General features: G+C 42.3%; 1 protein-coding gene across 2 annotated transcripts in view; it reads right to left on the bottom strand.

Moving 5' to 3' along the window:
• ITGA9 (integrin subunit alpha 9) overlaps window positions 1-16650 on the bottom strand; it is a 229345-nt gene that overhangs the window by 180718 nt on the left and 31977 nt on the right. For both annotated transcript variants that reach the window (XM_064443898.1, XM_064443897.1), the window contains exons 9-14: window positions 13565-13702; window positions 11390-11495; window positions 9831-9925; window positions 6790-6880; window positions 6204-6249; window positions 3020-3174 (exon numbers count right to left, since the gene is read on the bottom strand). In XM_064443898.1, coding sequence (XP_064299968.1) covers window positions 3020-3174; window positions 6204-6249; window positions 6790-6880; window positions 9831-9925; window positions 11390-11495; window positions 13565-13702 — 631 coding nt within the window. The remainder of the gene's footprint in view (window positions 1-3019; window positions 3175-6203; window positions 6250-6789; window positions 6881-9830; window positions 9926-11389; window positions 11496-13564; window positions 13703-16650) is intronic.

Here is a 16650-nt window from a genome sequence, read left to right as displayed (position 1 = left end):
TGTTGTGGGGAAAATTATCCAGACTGTGGGAACAAGTTTATTTCCATTCTCCTCAGGGATGAATGCAGAAGCAGTGCTTGATGAACAGAGATGCCAGCAGCCTCTGTTTTCTTGTCCTGGTCACCCAGAAGCACATGGTCTGAACAGGCTGAAGTATGCTCATCCAGGCTAGGAAAGGACTTTCATCCCTGCTTTTCCTGCAGATACAGAGACCCCAGGAGAGACAAAGCAACAGCCCCTCAAGTGAGGGTGGAACAGCCTGAGTGAGATTCCAAGGTGGAAGAGTGAAAATTTAAAATGCCTCCTTTCTCTCACACCCAAGACGTACCAGAGGATGTCTCTCTTGGTGGGTGTACGACCAGACGCTCAGCTCTCCAGTAAGCGTGGAAGCAGAGCGAAGGATCAGACAATGCCTGGCACACAGGGCAGAGCACATACTTCGCTTGGGCATGGCTCTTTGTTCAGATGAAACCATTTCAGCAATAAATTCATACTTCTGAAAACTGTAGTTTGCAAACAGTGTCCACAAAAAGGATGGGAATTATACTCTCATTGGCAGTATCAAGTAGTATCAGTAAACACGAACCCTCAGGTAGTTGTTACATGACCAATAGTATTACAACTACCACTAGAAGAAAGGAAAAAAAAAAAAAGGGGGAAAAAAAGTATGGTGAGGAGGGTTTATACACAAGTGTGAGGCAGTGCTAGCTGAAGACAACTTTCCTTCACATGCCAGTTAACAAAATAACCACACGTTCAAATAAGCATTGAAGACATACATTTCCCACTGAAGAATGCTGTCTGCTTGTTTAGCTTGTCTTTCTAAACATTGTGTAGGTGACCAACTTCAGCTGCCCAAAAGCGAAAGAGCAACACCCAGCTTTTCACCAGTAAGCAGCAGTCTTAAGCATCCATGCTGACAAGCCTTAGGGGAGCAGTGTTCCCAGGCCGCACTGTTCTCGTTGTCTGACTTACAGACCGCCCCCAGACATCCGAAGATGAGACAATCCCAATGTTTCTAGCCACAAAACTTTGACATAGCATTTCAACACCTCCATACGCCTTTCAGAGTCTGAACTGGACAATGATGTACTTTAGAGGGATACTGATTTTTTCCCCCCACATTTAACCACGCAGGAGAGAAACTGTTGCAATACTTCCATGAACTGTTCCACCCCTTGTTAATTGATATTCTTCAACTGCAGTAATTAAAATGGCCTAACTGTTAGATTACAAACTGAAAGCTTATTTGAGATATTTTATCCAAATCATATCCCCAGGGGGTTTTATACAGTCAGATAGTTCTGGATGCAATGTTTTCAAGACAAATCACTTTGCTAGAAGCATTGTATAAAAGAACAATGGTTGGAAGTTTTATAATCATCTACTTAAGAGTAAAAAAATTCCTTGTAATGAGATGGATGTTACTCGCCAAAGAAGATGCACATGTGCTTTCACCACAATAAATCATCAGGAGTACAGTCTGTACGACAACACAGAGGAATTCAACTGGCTCTTACAAGACAAGAAGCAAGAAGATAGGTCTTTTGCAAACAAGGGGAAAAGATATTTAGATTGCAAAAAAAGGCAGCTCACTTCTTAGCCACATGTCCAGAGATATGGAGTTAAAGCAAACGAAACATTTTAAACTGTACCCTCAGGAACCTAAGAAAACCTAGATATTCAGAAAATCTATTCAGCAATTTTCAGAAAGGCATTAACACCCCTGAAGCACTCAGAGATAAGTGTTTTCTTAACTGACAGAGTAGCAGGCAGTACAAAAAAATACTTTATCAAAGCATATATTTGTCTGCTGAGAGTCATCATTTACAGGGAAGTAAAAAGTACAGAAATAGAAACTGAAGTCTTAGTTGCACCAATATGTTAAAATCCGAAGGAATCTTAAATTTAGTAACTCCATTTTTTTGACTGTTCAGGTGACAAGCCACAGACAGCAACTTCAACAAGCAGCCTGTTCTCACTCTATGTGAATGGCAGGAGAAGTAACAAGAAGCTTTCTTCTTCTTCAACTCATTTAAAAAATCCAAATACTGCACCAGGCTCTTCCTACTGGGATGAACAGATGCAACTCTCATCCTTCTCGATTAGCAGCTCAGAAAGGCTGGGACACAGAGCAGGAGGAGGCACTGCTTCCCCCAGCTCTTCACCAGACCTACTGCAGAGATGCAGCATGCTGTGAGGCTGAGATATCTTCCCTGAGCAGCGCACCACAAGTCCTCTGTCGTTCCTAAAGCATGGCGAAGGTAAAACATCGTGGCTGAACCAGACAAACCCAGACCCTACAATATTTAGAAATGCTCTACCTATCCCATAACCACTTCATGCATATCTAAGACTTGTAACATTGGGATGTAGAAGACAAGTAATGCAGCCAAGATGCAAAGGCTTGCACAATTGCACACCTTACACAATTCCATTAACCCAAGAAACTCCACGTGTTTTACGGAGACTAGCTAACCTGGAAGATATTCTTGCCATCAGTGAAACACTGGGCTATTTATAATAATTTTGCAGAGAGGTAAACTGATGCACAGAAAAGGATTTGCTCACATTTGGTAGGAATTCAGATTTATAGGGCTCTGTTTCAAGAGCTCCTTGTAGGCTATCAAAAACTATTAATCCAGAGCAAATCACACCTGCTTTCTGATAACACTGGTAGAAGATATGAATACAGAAATGTATTATCAAGTGGTAAACAGGGAATACGAACTTACAAAGCGTCAATTCCTTCTGTGTCCTCTGTCCTTGCAGTAAGCCCAAGCACATATTTCTCTCCTTTCACTGAGGAAGAAACTGCCCCAGTATTATGTCAGCCTCACTGGAAGGTAAAAACATGCCCAAGAAAGTTCCCAGGGAGTCTCCAACTTTCTAGAATTGCGTAACTCGGCTCACCTTGAAACAACTTATTTCACATAAAAGCTCTGTTACTGACTCTGAAGGAGCTCTCAACTCCAACCTGCCAGCGTGCCCCTGCTCAGGGCTGGCACAGGTACCTTACCTATTTCTCCAGGAACGCGCTTGCCACTGAAGCGAAAGCATGCTGTGACGTTGAGGCAGTTCACTGGCTGCAAGCCATCATGGCACTGAGGAGCTGTGATATTGATGGATGCAGGCAGGAAAATGGAGATGTCCACAGTAATGACAGGCCTGGATCTGGAGATCAAGAGAGAAGTGGAATTGAGGGGGAAGTTCTCAGCCAAAGGAAAACAAAGTAAAATTGGTAAACCGCACAATTCCAAGCAGACATGAAAAATAAGGTAGTGAATTTGAACTGTAAGATAAATTAGCACTTGACCTAGCTGGCAAGGACTACTAGTGTCTGAATGAAAACCATAGCATCAACTTGAAGTTCAGTGCCCACATACAGACTGCAGGCAGGCAGCTGGGGAAACTGATAACATATAATAATAATCACCTCCAGCACAAATTGCATAAAGCCTTCCTGATGACTGAAGAGGATAACAAAATTAGCACAACGGCAACCAAGGACAAGCTCATGCAAGTGAGACTGCTTGCTAAGCAGCCTGGATGGTCAGGAATGGGTAGGCAGAGACCTTAAGTTTCCAGAGAATGGTCTGCAGTCAAATTTGTGACCTGAAAGTCAAGGAGGAAGCAAAGGGGTAGGAGATGGATTCATACATAATTTTTTTGACAGTATAAAAGGAACAACAGACACCACATTCATGTTTTCTGGAGGAGGGAACATTTGGCTAATTTCCTCCTGGCAAGCGGTAAGGATTGAATACTCTTTTCACGCTGCTGAACTCTGTTTCAGGAGTTACCCGGTTCACTGTGAACGAAAGCTTTCTACCCTTGTAACTCTGGCACCGGGTTATTGCCACAATTATTCCCAGCTGAAGACTACCTCGGCCAGAATCGCAGACCAAGATGAATGCCATCAGGGCCCAGGTGGGTCTCCTCTCTCACACAACACAGAAGCCCTGCCAGCTTGGTTGGGAAAAGCAGTCCGAAGCCCAGGCTCTCCCGAGCTGTCCCCAGCACAGGACTTCAGCCCAAGAAGTCACTGAGTGTTATTCTTCGTGGTTTCAATTTTGTACATGTTCAAGATGAGCATGTTCTTCCAAAACCAACTCTAGTAGTAAAAAAAAAAAAAGGCAGCAACCAGCAGATACACTTCTAAGGTAGTCCCAGCAGTCATGCAAGGCCAGACCACATAAGCAAACCACTTCAGGACTCTCACTCCACAAGCCACTTAATTTAGAGGTGGGGGAGAGGAGGAAGAAGAGAGCAGGGATTGTGGTTACACCTAATTCATATCAACTGGAACAAGCTTCACATCAATCTCTGAGACAGCTGCTCAGACTCTTTTACCACAGCCTGAAACAACAGTGCAAGTTTGCCTTTTGAGATGGAGGATGAAGATAAATGCTAACCCCAGAAAAATATAGAGTAATGACAGGGAGGGAGGAAAGAGGAGGAAAAAGAGTGAGCTTCCTAGGATCATTTCACACCTTGGAAAAAAACTCTTTCCAAATGCTTGAGGAAACATAAAAGAGTAAATGCTATGATTGATCCAGAAAAATATTTCTCCTAGAAAAAAAATATTTCTCCAGCCATGATGCACTGTGTGATTTTTCCTTAACATTAGATCACTTGGTTATTCACTGGAAAATAGGAAAAAAGAAAAAATCCCAATGCATCTGTCAAACAGCCATACACACACGCGAGCAATACAACAATGACAATCTGCCCCAAGTCACTGCGGCTTCCACCAAAGCCTTTAATATCATTTGGCAAAACATTTGTTAGTTTTGGCCAAAGGACTTCACAAAGGCTTCTGGAAGGGTGAGGGGGGGGAAAAAAAAAGCTGATTTCTTTATCCTAATCTGAATCTAAACAGCAAGAGGGACATGCTGTAAATGGCAGTAGCAGCAATTAATCAGGCTGCCCACAGAGTCAGCCAGTAATGCGCTAATCTCCTCTGAAGTGCACAGGCAGCAACTGAACGCATGGACAGAGGTCACCATGCTGTTGTGATGTATGCTGTTTTAAACATCACAGCAAGCCCTTCAGATTGCTCTTCCCCACCCTGCAAGTAACAACATTGCAGGAGAAAAGTGCACAGTTCTCTTTCTAGCAGTTTCAGAGATGCGGGGCTGTGAGATCCCATCCGGGGCATGGTACCTTTTCACAGAAGCAGCAATTGGCTTCCTCTGAATGCATGATGAAGGAACAGAAAACTTCAGAAGACTTGAATACCTGCCATGCTGATCATCAAGAGCATTTTTTACCCTCTCTCTTTTTTGTTTTTGTTTTGTTTAACTGATTCAAATGGAAACAGAGCCAAGTTTTTCCTTCCTTGAAGAGGAAGCAGGCTGGCACATACGTTCTGCAGCCTCACCATTAGTCTTGCCAGTCTCACCACATCCCTGTATCTTCCATTAAGATGCAGGAGTCCCTAGTGACTACTTGTAATGCCATCTAGGTATCAACAGAATTTTGCCTTTAAATATTAACAAGGATAACAACAGAGCTACTGGCAAAATTCAAAGTTCCCATTCTCTTCCCCAGGTCTGTGCATCTCAAGCCTGCTCCTGCTCTAACTCTCCACCAGCATAACTTGGTGGATCAAGCTGTCACACCTCTCTCCATCAGATGAAAGAAGCAATTGCACTTAATTCATACACTCAAAATGGCAGCCCAAATCCTCTGTGCATTGCAAATGCCTCCATATTTCATTTCCCTGAAGAGTCTTATTTCAATCTGCGTCCCATTAGAACTTGCAAAATGACATCCTGGCATCATACGCAGCTGGCTTTTTGCTCAACTGCGTTCCCTTAAATCATAATTTATTTACTTTATGCAAATCATAGAATCATAGAATACGAACAACGGAAAAGCCTTCTAACAAATTCAAAGCAACCTTTCTAAAAAGGCACTAAGACACAACACGTCTCCTTCCAGCTCTAACCCTCTGTTTTATTCATAGGCCTGGGAGTGCTAAGTATTGTCATCCCTCACTACGCTGTTTAAATTAGACTGCATTCTTTGACACTATCCATGTCTCAGATTTTGCTTAAAAAGTAATCCAGCTTGCTGCTTCTGACCACAATAAATTAGGGAGAAAATCGGAGCGGTGGAGGACTTAGACCACATAAGATATAAACGGAAAACAGAAACAAAAAGAAGACAACAGTGGATGAAAAATACATTGATCTCACCTCAGAAGTACCACATTGTCTGACAGGAAGGCTCCGACGGTCATATCTGAAATTTTTGTAACATTGAGACAGTTACAAAGGAGGCACAGAATTCAGTTCTCAAGTCAGCTGGTAAATTACAAAGCACATATCTAAAAAAAGCATTTTTCTGACTTAAATCAGCCACCTGGTCCCTTCAAATATCATTATGTCACAAGTATTATAACTGGAGGATTATGTCCTTGACATTTCTTCACTTCTACTTCACTGCTTGGGTTTTATTTTTACTATTACGTTACTGTGTACTACTACTTTTTTTCTGAGATTATCATCATGACTGGGCAGCTTCGAGGCAACTTACAAGCTTGGCCAGATACTGAAATCCTCTGCTTTAATATCTCAATCCTTCATCATTACCTGAATCAAGCAACTGGCACAAATTCTTATCAGGAGCTTCAAATAATGAAAGGAAAACGGAAGAAAATGCTTATCTTCATCAGCTTCCCACAATCACAGGAACCAGCAACCTGGGAACAACCAGCTCTGCTGTTTTCTCAGCCTGCTGCTGCATTTCCCCAGTGCTACACTGCCACAGTAGTGGACGTACCTGGATAACCATTGCCATCCATATCGACTCCCCCTGATATGGACTGGCCGAACATCCGCAGCATTGGGTTTATTGTTTGCCCAGACAGCTTCTGCAGCACAACACACATGAGCGAAACCAGTCAGTAACAGAAAGAATCCTCTAAAAAAAAACAAAAAACAAAAAACAACCACCCAAAAAAAGCCCTTCTAGCCTGATTTTCACCGTCACCGAAGCTCTCTTCTGTGGGCTGGGAGTGCCGCACATCTGCAGGCTCGCACTTCACCCACGCAGCCCCAAGCAGGAAGGCTGCTGACTGCAGGAAGCCCTTCTGCTCTGGTCTAGGAGGAGGAGGCCAGTGTTGACTTGGATTAACAAACACACCTGCATTACAACCTTCATGCAGACCCAAGCAAAATAAAGAACACATCAAACAGATTTCGGGAGGGGGCGGGGGGAGGAAATTTAACTGCACCCTAGAGATTTTCTCTTTTTTTTGCATTACTTTTATTTCTGTAAATAAAAGTTTTAAGCAGCACCTTAACAAAATTAATGATTAACTGAAACCAAAAATCCTGTACAATTATTCCTTTTCACAAAGTTTGCCAGCATACTCAAAGTCAAAATGATTAATTTTCATCCCACTTGGAAATTCTGGTTTCCATCAGCTATTATGCAGTATTTTGTGTCAGTTTGGAAGCTGTATCTCATTTCCGTCTCCACAACGCAAAGATTAATTAACTTCTAACATAGCTTTTTTTTTTTAATTACTAACACAAAAACTTTCTCTAAACAGTTTGAATTGTAAATGCCTTTGTCTTAAGCAAATTAATATATCAAAATCTCATTTTCTAAGGCAATCAGATGTCTCCCAGCTCTCATTCATTATGCTGGGCCACCAACTGCAAGACCTGAACCCAAACCAACATCTGCCTGCAGAAATTACAGAGGAAACCTATCCCATGAAGTAATTTCAAGGCAGTTGGTGGTGCTTCACAGCTTGTGACATGTGACCAGCTTTTCCTGGCCCTCCCATGAAAGGACATGATATTGGACAAAAGGTCAGACAGGAAATTCATGGGAAAAAAGAGAAGTTGAGGGCAAGAAAGATATCCTGCAGTCCTGACAGCCAGTTTAATGGGAAACCTGTGCTCCACTGCGTACAGATCTCCTTTTCCTACTCATGGCAGATAAGATTGAGACAACTGGAAGTAACTTCTTCCCCACATTACATTTGCATCACATTTTTGGGGGGTCCCAGTTAGGGTGGTAAATCCCACCTGCAAACATCCCAGCAGACATCAGCAGACAATTACAGCCTAGAAGGCAGAGGTATAACACTGCTCTGCTTTTAAATGCCATGAATTAAAATGGCAGGCCAAAAAGCCAATTAAGCTGCTTCTGCTCATAGCCACCACTAAAGCTGCTGGAAGGGATGTGAGGAAACAGACATTGATCAGCAATTTAAATGAAAAAAGGCAGTAAAAAAACTAACAAAATGAAAGGGGTGAAAACCTATATCCTGCAGGCCCCCCCTCCACCTCTCTCAGGTTATTTAAAAAAGGAAGTCCAGGGCATTAAGATGGCTTAGGGATATAGTAGTAAGATACAAAAAGTCTTTCACCTCTGGGTTCAAAGCCAGGGCAGGCAGGTAGAGAGATGAATTTGTTATGCAATGGTTTTGGTCGCATATGGGAGATGAACTGGTGGTGTGTCTGGTGCCCTGCAGCAGACACTGGGAAATGGCACAGAGGCACTGTCTGTAAGTGGTGTCCCCCTCAGCTGCCTCAGGACACCAGATGATGCTAGGAATGGTACCAAGTGTCAACAACCACAGTACCCTGCCACCCTTGAGCTGGGCTTTGTCCTCCTGACCAAGCGGAGAAGCATGTGCCATGTCTGCTGACCTTGCTCCCGTGGGGAGGGAGAGATCGCAAGCAGGATATTTCATTTCCCACCCTGCTGATCTGGCCTCTTCCAAAAATTTTAGATTTTCCCATGAATGACCAAGAAAACCTGATCCTTTTCAGCAAGAGCTGGAAAGCTCCAGGCTTTTCAACAGCCAGAGAAGAACCTTCCAACCAGTGGCTCTCAGCAAGAAATGGGCAGAATCTTCTACATGCCACACACTAGGGCACTTTAGAAGTATTCAAAAAGAGTCATTTAACTTCCTATTTTCTAAAAAACAGCACATGGCATATACATGGTAAAAGGAAGGACGACTAAACTTCTATGGTCTGTTAGAAGAGTCTCCAATATAACCACTAAACATTTTAATTCTACTTAAACTGATTTACTGTGAAGGATCCCACCCAGCAACAAAACAAAACAACCAGAACTTCAAACACACAGAGGGAGGGAAGCTTCAGACTCTCTGAAAAAAGAGATGTACTACACAGAGACTAGGGGACACATGTTGGGCAGCATGAGGATAAATTTATCTTCCCTACTGCCTGGCTACAATAGCTAAATTGCACTGTGTCATCTCTGCACAAGATGCTACAGCATATCCCAGCCGAGATTTTACTTCATAATAACAGTCAGAGGAATGGCACCCAAGAACACCCTTGTGAGATACTGTCACATTGCAAGGGGAGGGCAAACAAGATGGGTAAATAGGCTTCTGCGAGGCACGAAAGAAAACTCAGTACCTCCACCTTCTCACTAAGCCTGCATTCGCAGGAAGAAAGTGCAACCTCCCAACTCCCCACTGGCCTCTCTAATTTATACGCTCAACCTCTCCAGGGTTTTCATTTCTCCTCTGCAGCAGTAATATCTCTAAAAACTAGCATTCAAACCCCAAGACTTTGTTTGCTTCAAGAAGGAAGCTGTACCTGATAACTGTAACAGAAGACAGTGAAAAATATTCCCTGACTAACATCATTTTACCCTGCAGCATAGGTATGGACAAACTTCGGTAGAAGCCATCTTCAAAGCAGGACTGAGGAAAGGATGTAGAGCTATGATGAGGCTGCCTATAAAGAGACCCTAAGTATGGTTTATTTCTGCAGGCCCTGGGAACGTGACTTCAGATGGGTATCATAAACAACAGCGTCACATACCATAGAGTACTGAGGTACAATACCACTGGCATCCCCATGGTAAATGTACACTGCTCCTATGTAGTTATCCTCCTTAGGTGCTCCAATGGCAACATCTGTAAAACAGTACAAATTATAAACATTTCACAATCCATTCCATTAATCCAACTTCTTCCCAATTTTAGAAGCCAGCTATCCATAGGAAAATAGCTCCCCATGATGAAGATGATCAGCAGCTCATGTCAACTGGGCTAGAAGGAACTTGCTGGATTTAATGAAGAGCTCATGTTAAGATAAATTTTAAAAAATACACAAATGTATATGAATTTGTACACGCATGTGATATGTTGTGCTTAATTAGAAACATGTGCTCATTAGGAAAATGGGTGTTTATTAACCAGCAACTGTGCCTAAAAAGTTAATTTAGAATCCTTTCATATCATAATCTCCAACCCAGGGGAACATCAGCTTTGTGAACCAAGACAGCATTGGCAAAACATTTATTGTAGCACTACGTTAAGTTTGCTTGAAAATCCAAGGCTCCAGATGAGGCTGCATATATTAAATGGATAGGCAGGGAGGAAAAAAGGCTGATGAGGGTGCACTTTTAAAATACATTTGATCCAATTTAACTGCAAACTCCTGCAGAAGAGTGATCCTGTCTCCCATTCTCCCCTCCTAATTGGATCTAGTGACTACAGAGCTGCTAAAATTAAACTCTTCCTGATGGCTTCACACTCACAAACTGATCCAACTTACTCTGCAGCCCCACCATCACCACACCTGACTCACAAACAGCAACAAGAACACACAAATGCATGTTTAAGTCTAGAAGAGCATGCACAGTGTTTGGGAGGGCAACCTGCAGTGAGGTTGGGTTAGGCTTAATGGGATACTCCGCCCAAGTGGCCTAGAAGAAATAAATCCAGGCACACACAGATTAAGTTGGCCTTTATTTGGAAGTCCTTAATCTCTGCTGCCAGAAATCAGGGCAGAAAAGGTGCCAGCATCAACACTTTGCTCTCACCTATTGCTATCACATCACGGGGCCTCACACTGAGTGGCCCATGAAAGGAGCAGGGGTAGAATAAACCAAAGGAGAGAAATTATTAATCGAGTACACGCTATCAGGAGTGAGAAGTTACTTCTTAATTACACTCCACGATAAGAAATGTGATTATGCCAACAAAACGGGAAAGGCTCGAAGGCATAAGGAAATGGGAAAGAAGTAGTCAGACACAGGATTTCTGTTTTGTTCAGGGCATGGGTATCTAAAGCCTTTTATAACCACACAGCAAAAAAGAAAATGCAACAACAAGGACACCAAAGCAATGTTAATGAGATCAGGGTATCAGTTGCATGAACATGGACTAAACTCACATTGAAGAAAATCAGCTACAAAAGGTTTTAGCAGACAAATCCTATGCAAGCACTTTCGTCCTTAGCACAAGCCCAGGTGCCAGTCAGGTCTGGAAGGAGTGATGGATGCCACGCAGCACCTGTCCATGGGAGGAGACCAGCAGTGCCAACAGTGCTGCTGGCATTACCAGAGAAACAGCCCAGGAGGAGATCGCACCAACCTGGGAAGCCATCGTCATCGATATCGCCGAGGGTGGCCATGCTCTCCCCAAAGTGCGCGTTGTAGGCGCCGTCACCATCCAGGATGAGCTGCTCTTCCAGCACTCCCTAGCAAGCAGGAAGTAAAACAGGGTCAGGGAAATGGTCCAAGGCCTGGACAAGGTAAGCCCTCCCCCCTGGGAGCTGCCCACGTACTGCGGGAAGTACCTGGGGCAGGGCTACAGTCTGACTCTCACCCTCACTGCACAGATCACCTGGGTACCAAAAACCTAATTTATTTGGGATTTTTAATCACCTTCTGTCTTTTAGTTTTAAGGGGGCGGGAGGAAAGGAGTGAATGAGTGATATAACTAAAACACTAAATTAACTAAATGGTAACTCAGTGATGTAACTAAATGCAGGCACAGGGCTTGGTGAGCTCATGAAGGTTTCCAGATGCCTAAAATGTAACAGCCCAGAGCTTGCTCTACTGGCAGATCACATCCGAGGAGTGAAATCCTCAGTCCAGGCTTATTCAGCTAAACCTCAGCGAGTTACGAAGAATTTTTCCCTAAGCAAAGGACATATGGGCAATTGGATTTGAAAGCTTTTTAAGTATTGGACAGAAGGATTAAAGCAAAGTCCTGAAAAAGCCTTCTGAAATGAAGAATAAGGAAAGGGACTTAATGCAATAAAGAGACAGAGGAAACTTCAGAATAAAGTAGCTTTGTACTGCTATGCCATGAGAAGCCTTATATGGATCTGGTATTTCTTGCCCACCCACTTTCTGGTCAGATACATAGGCTTTAGTTTCTTGCAGTCTTCCCTCAAGGGGAAAGGGACATTTCCACAAGAAAACAAAATTTAGTTATGCAATCCAGTTCTGTACCCACCTCAAGGATTGTTTTGCTTTTGCTTCCTTTGTGAATGAGAGTAAACTGCTTTCTGGAACATGTAATAAAATCTTTTTCTTGGCTGCAGGGAGTTGCTGACTTTAAGAAAATCCCACTTAATGAAATTGAAACACAACACAGAGGAGACAGGCAGGTCTGTATGTGCGACTCATTTCTTTGCAGTCCTCACAGGAAAGGGCAAAATATAAGCGTATTAAATCTAGCATCACTCTGCTTGTATTATAATGCAACTTTCTTTGATCTGCTGCAACAACCTCTTAAGCAATGGTGCTTGCAGAACAAAACAGAGTGTAAAATGTCCAAACTCAAAAATAAAACACAATCCTGCAAGTCATTGCTCCTACTAGCTTCTTGACTGTTTTATAAAAGCCAAAAATTAACCCATGCTCTCATGCACACTTTCACTGTGAGCAGGAAATGTTGGCTATTATCTCCTTGGCATTCTAGACGCTCACTTAAAGGAAGGGTGATAATGGAAGATAAAATTACACCAAAAGAAACTCTCCCAAATGCTCCCAAAGAAGTCTCCCAAATGCTGCCTACAGGACTTGTGGTGAATGTTAAGTCTAGCATAAACAAATTCCATACACCAAAGTTCACAAAATACTGATGGAAACAAAGCAATTTCATTTTAGTTCTTAACAACTCCTACTTTGAGACAGCAGGTTTGGCACATGAATATTAAATATTTACTAGTACATAAACAACCATTGCTTTCCTATAAATACAACATAAGAATGATCTTGTTTTGCTGATGCAAGAAAGTTCAGGCTTTTCCAAGACTGTTGTTGGGTGACATGAAATCCAACAGTATCAGCTGATAAGAGCTACCCCTACAGTCTCTATATGGGGCGTAATGTAAAGATACCATGAATTCAGTCTCTGGTTTCTCTTCACAAGCCTCCTAAATCCCCAGACATTTGTGTTCTGATTTGCAGGTCCTAGTGACCACCCAAAACGCAAAGGAAACTCAGTCACAGCTGCTGACTCTTACTTGGTTTTGGCATCAAGTTCATGTAAAGCCACAAATACCACCAAGTTTCAACATAAAACCAGAAACTCTCCCAGACCTCCTTGAAAGATTCACAGCTCTGAGCTGAATGTGGGCTGGTGTCTGGGAAACCATGACACCAGATGAGTTTTCCATGACTTCATGCTCTGCTAGAGTCATCCAGAGCCCCACTATTGGAGACATGGAGTTTCACCATGCAGTGCGGGAAGGACATTACCCTGCCCTGACCCACGCCCTCATCCGTTACCAAGTCAACTCCTGTATATACTCACGTTTCCTCTGTTGATATAGACTGTGACTTGACCCTCATCTCTGATCTCGGAAAACATAGGTGCTCCGACCAGCAGGTCTGACAACCCGTCAGAGTTCAGGTCAACTGCACATAAGGAGGAGCCAAAGTAAGAGCCCATCTGTAACCAAGCCGAGTCACAACAAAGCATTCAGTATCTGCCCACACACAGGAGGAAATCATTTAGGCTTTTTTTTTTTTATTTCAAATTATGACTTGCTGCTTTATCACTCTCAAGCACTCCTACAGAGAAAGCTTAGGGGATAATTCTGGCAGGAATTAAACACTTTACTGTAACAGTGCATCAGCTCGGATGTTTTACCAACAGAGTAAAATTTATACCCTGGGACATGTTTAAGTGAGACACTTAAAGAGCTTTCTTAGACTAAGTTTCACTTGTCAAATGCTTAAAACCAGGAAAGGATGAAATAAGTTTCCCAAACCAAGACCTGGCTAGTGATTATTCATGCCCAGTGCCAGAATTCCTAAAAAGAGTCTTGAGGTTGGGTACCACAGATCATCTGGGGATACCTTAAAGAAATAGAGACAAAAAAAAGAAGAAAAAGAAAAATAAAAATAGGCAAGGGGTAGGGTCTCCATGAAAAGAGGCATCTAAAATTACCTCTTGATTGTGGACTATCTTCCCCTGTTCTGTTTGTATCTATTTTTATCAGTCACCTTCAAATAGCAGAACTGGTTGTGGGTTTTAATCATATCCTTTCTTCTCATGTACAGGCAGGTGAGTTGGCATAGAAAGACGACTGCCAATAAAAGCTTTTTAACTGATACACAAAAAACCTAAGCCACTTTCAATCTCCAGTTATTATTGCTTGATAAAACTTTGTTGCTTAATTTTAAGAAATACATTAATTTCATTACATAATTTTCGATATGGGTTAACATGAAACACTAACAATCTCCCAGCAGGCACCTACATTATGAATTTCAAAGCACATTTAAACACAAAAAGGAAACCAAAAGCAAGAATGATATTCCAACCCTTACTTCATCCACTTTTCGTAAGGTACTACAAGGCATACCCTTTGAGACCAACTACAAACCATAGTCTCAAAATTAAAAGCAAATTTCACAGGAAAACTGGAAAGATACCACTTCTTATTTGAAATGGAGAGCTGCTTATACAGTAGGAAAAACTGGGGTTACAGAAATAATTATTTAGGTTAAAAAGAATGAATCACATTTCTTGCATGCTTTTACATTCCTCATTGTCGATCTCCAACCCATTGCCTTCCACACCTGTTAAGTTTAGATGCATGAGCCAGAGCTACTGGGCACGCTAGGAGATGGGCAGCAGCGACTCTTCTATGCAGTCCGTAATGTTTAAAAGCTGCTAAATATATATAGTGGGGTGAGTTAAGGATAGAGTTTCAGTTTGTAATTCAGATTTTTGTGTTTGTGTGGGTTTAAGGTCAGACCTCAAACATCATTTGATTCCAGTCATTCTGTAGCTTAAATTCCCTTGTGGATTTTTTATTTGTTTATTCTTTTTTAATCAACTACGGTTTTAAAACAAATTTCTCATGGGTAAGGAGCTAAAGTTATGAAAAGCATTTCACTATGTATTCAGGCAGCTTTCAGGGAAAGGCTATTATTTACTTAACTGCAACATGGTACGTCTGCAGCGTGGGTGAATTGACGGTGCTGTGAGAACCTGAAGTTTGTGCGCTTAACGGTTGTAACAAGGCACTGCATTTTCTTTTTTCTTGTCAGCATTTGATTTCCTAGTTCAGCCTCCAGCAATAAAAAAGGGAAGGAAGAAACTGGCCTACTTTTAACATCTGTCTAACAAGAATGTCAGAGCAATGAACTTTCACACCACTGGGAAGGATGCAGCATTTTGTGAGAGCTCATTTCCAGGCAGTGCTCACTGCTGAGCACGTCTGGTTATATTTCAATCACAAAACAAAGAAGGGGTGATTTAGGACAGCCTTCTCCTTAAATAAAATTCTCGTTTGGATTTTAGAGAATTTGTAGAAGACAGATGCTAATGTATAAGGAGAAGATAACAGCCTAGAAGTACCTGAAGGGTGCAAATACTTGATTAGTTAAGTTACATATAAGAATAGAACAATTAAATTGAAAAAGGAAAGTTTTTGGCTGAGACATGGAAACTTCCTGATAGCTGTGTTTATTAGGCTGAGCAATAGTTCTCCAGGAGCACATCCTTAGGGACATTTAAAAGTCAGCAGGGAAAGAAATGAACAGGAAGCAATCAAACACAGGAGATGCCCTGGATGAAATGGGAGGTCTTTTCCTTTCAAGATGTCTCTGATAGTGCAGAGAAAGACAAATTTTAGGGAAGCCCTAATACAAGTCACACCATTCACCTATACATCCTTGCAATTTTCCCCTATTCCAGGCATGTTTTTGAAGACTGCAACTGTGTTTTGTTGGGAAAAAAAAAATAACAAAACTTGCTTAACACTCCCAGATTGATGATACGGTCAAACACTTTAGATCCTTCTGAGGGTGGCAGGTATTCCTAGAGCCAGAAGCCACCAGTAACCTTTTCTTCTGTATTTCCTCTCTTTCCAGAACACAGGTAAGCCCAGCTAAGGGGTACTGTTTCCTCACTGTGTTATTTCCAAACAAGACATCTTCTTGATGTTATCTGTAGTTAGACATACTGTCCATTTTGTTTCCCCTGAGACACATCTCTAGAAAGCCCCCAGTGAAAAACACAAGCTGTTCCCCGCTCAAACACAATATCACACAGGGGGAGCTGGATCTCACTAGCATTCATTAAATTTCATGGTGGGTTGGGGCAGGGGACCACAGTGTCAGCACTAACCAGCAGTCCTAAGAGCAAAATGCAGGACTGATTCATGGCAGGAAGGGGGAAATCATCATCTCTTGAGGCAATGAAGCTGCTCCTCCCAAAACATCATAACTCTAATATTCCCCATGACACAGAAAAACAGACTGGGGCTTTGTGTATTAAACTAAGCTCCAGGCTACCCACATCTCCCAGTAACATCTACTAAATCTCTTTGTCTAGGCTCACCTGGCACCCCATGTCCCACATCTCAGAAGGCAATAGCAGAAGCT

The sequence above is a fragment of the Phalacrocorax carbo genome, chromosome 2 (assembly GCF_963921805.1).
Source record: "Phalacrocorax carbo chromosome 2, bPhaCar2.1, whole genome shotgun sequence".
NCBI classification, from domain to species: domain Eukaryota; kingdom Metazoa; phylum Chordata; class Aves; order Suliformes; family Phalacrocoracidae; genus Phalacrocorax; species Phalacrocorax carbo.
This window is presented reverse-complemented; position numbering and strand designations above follow the sequence as displayed.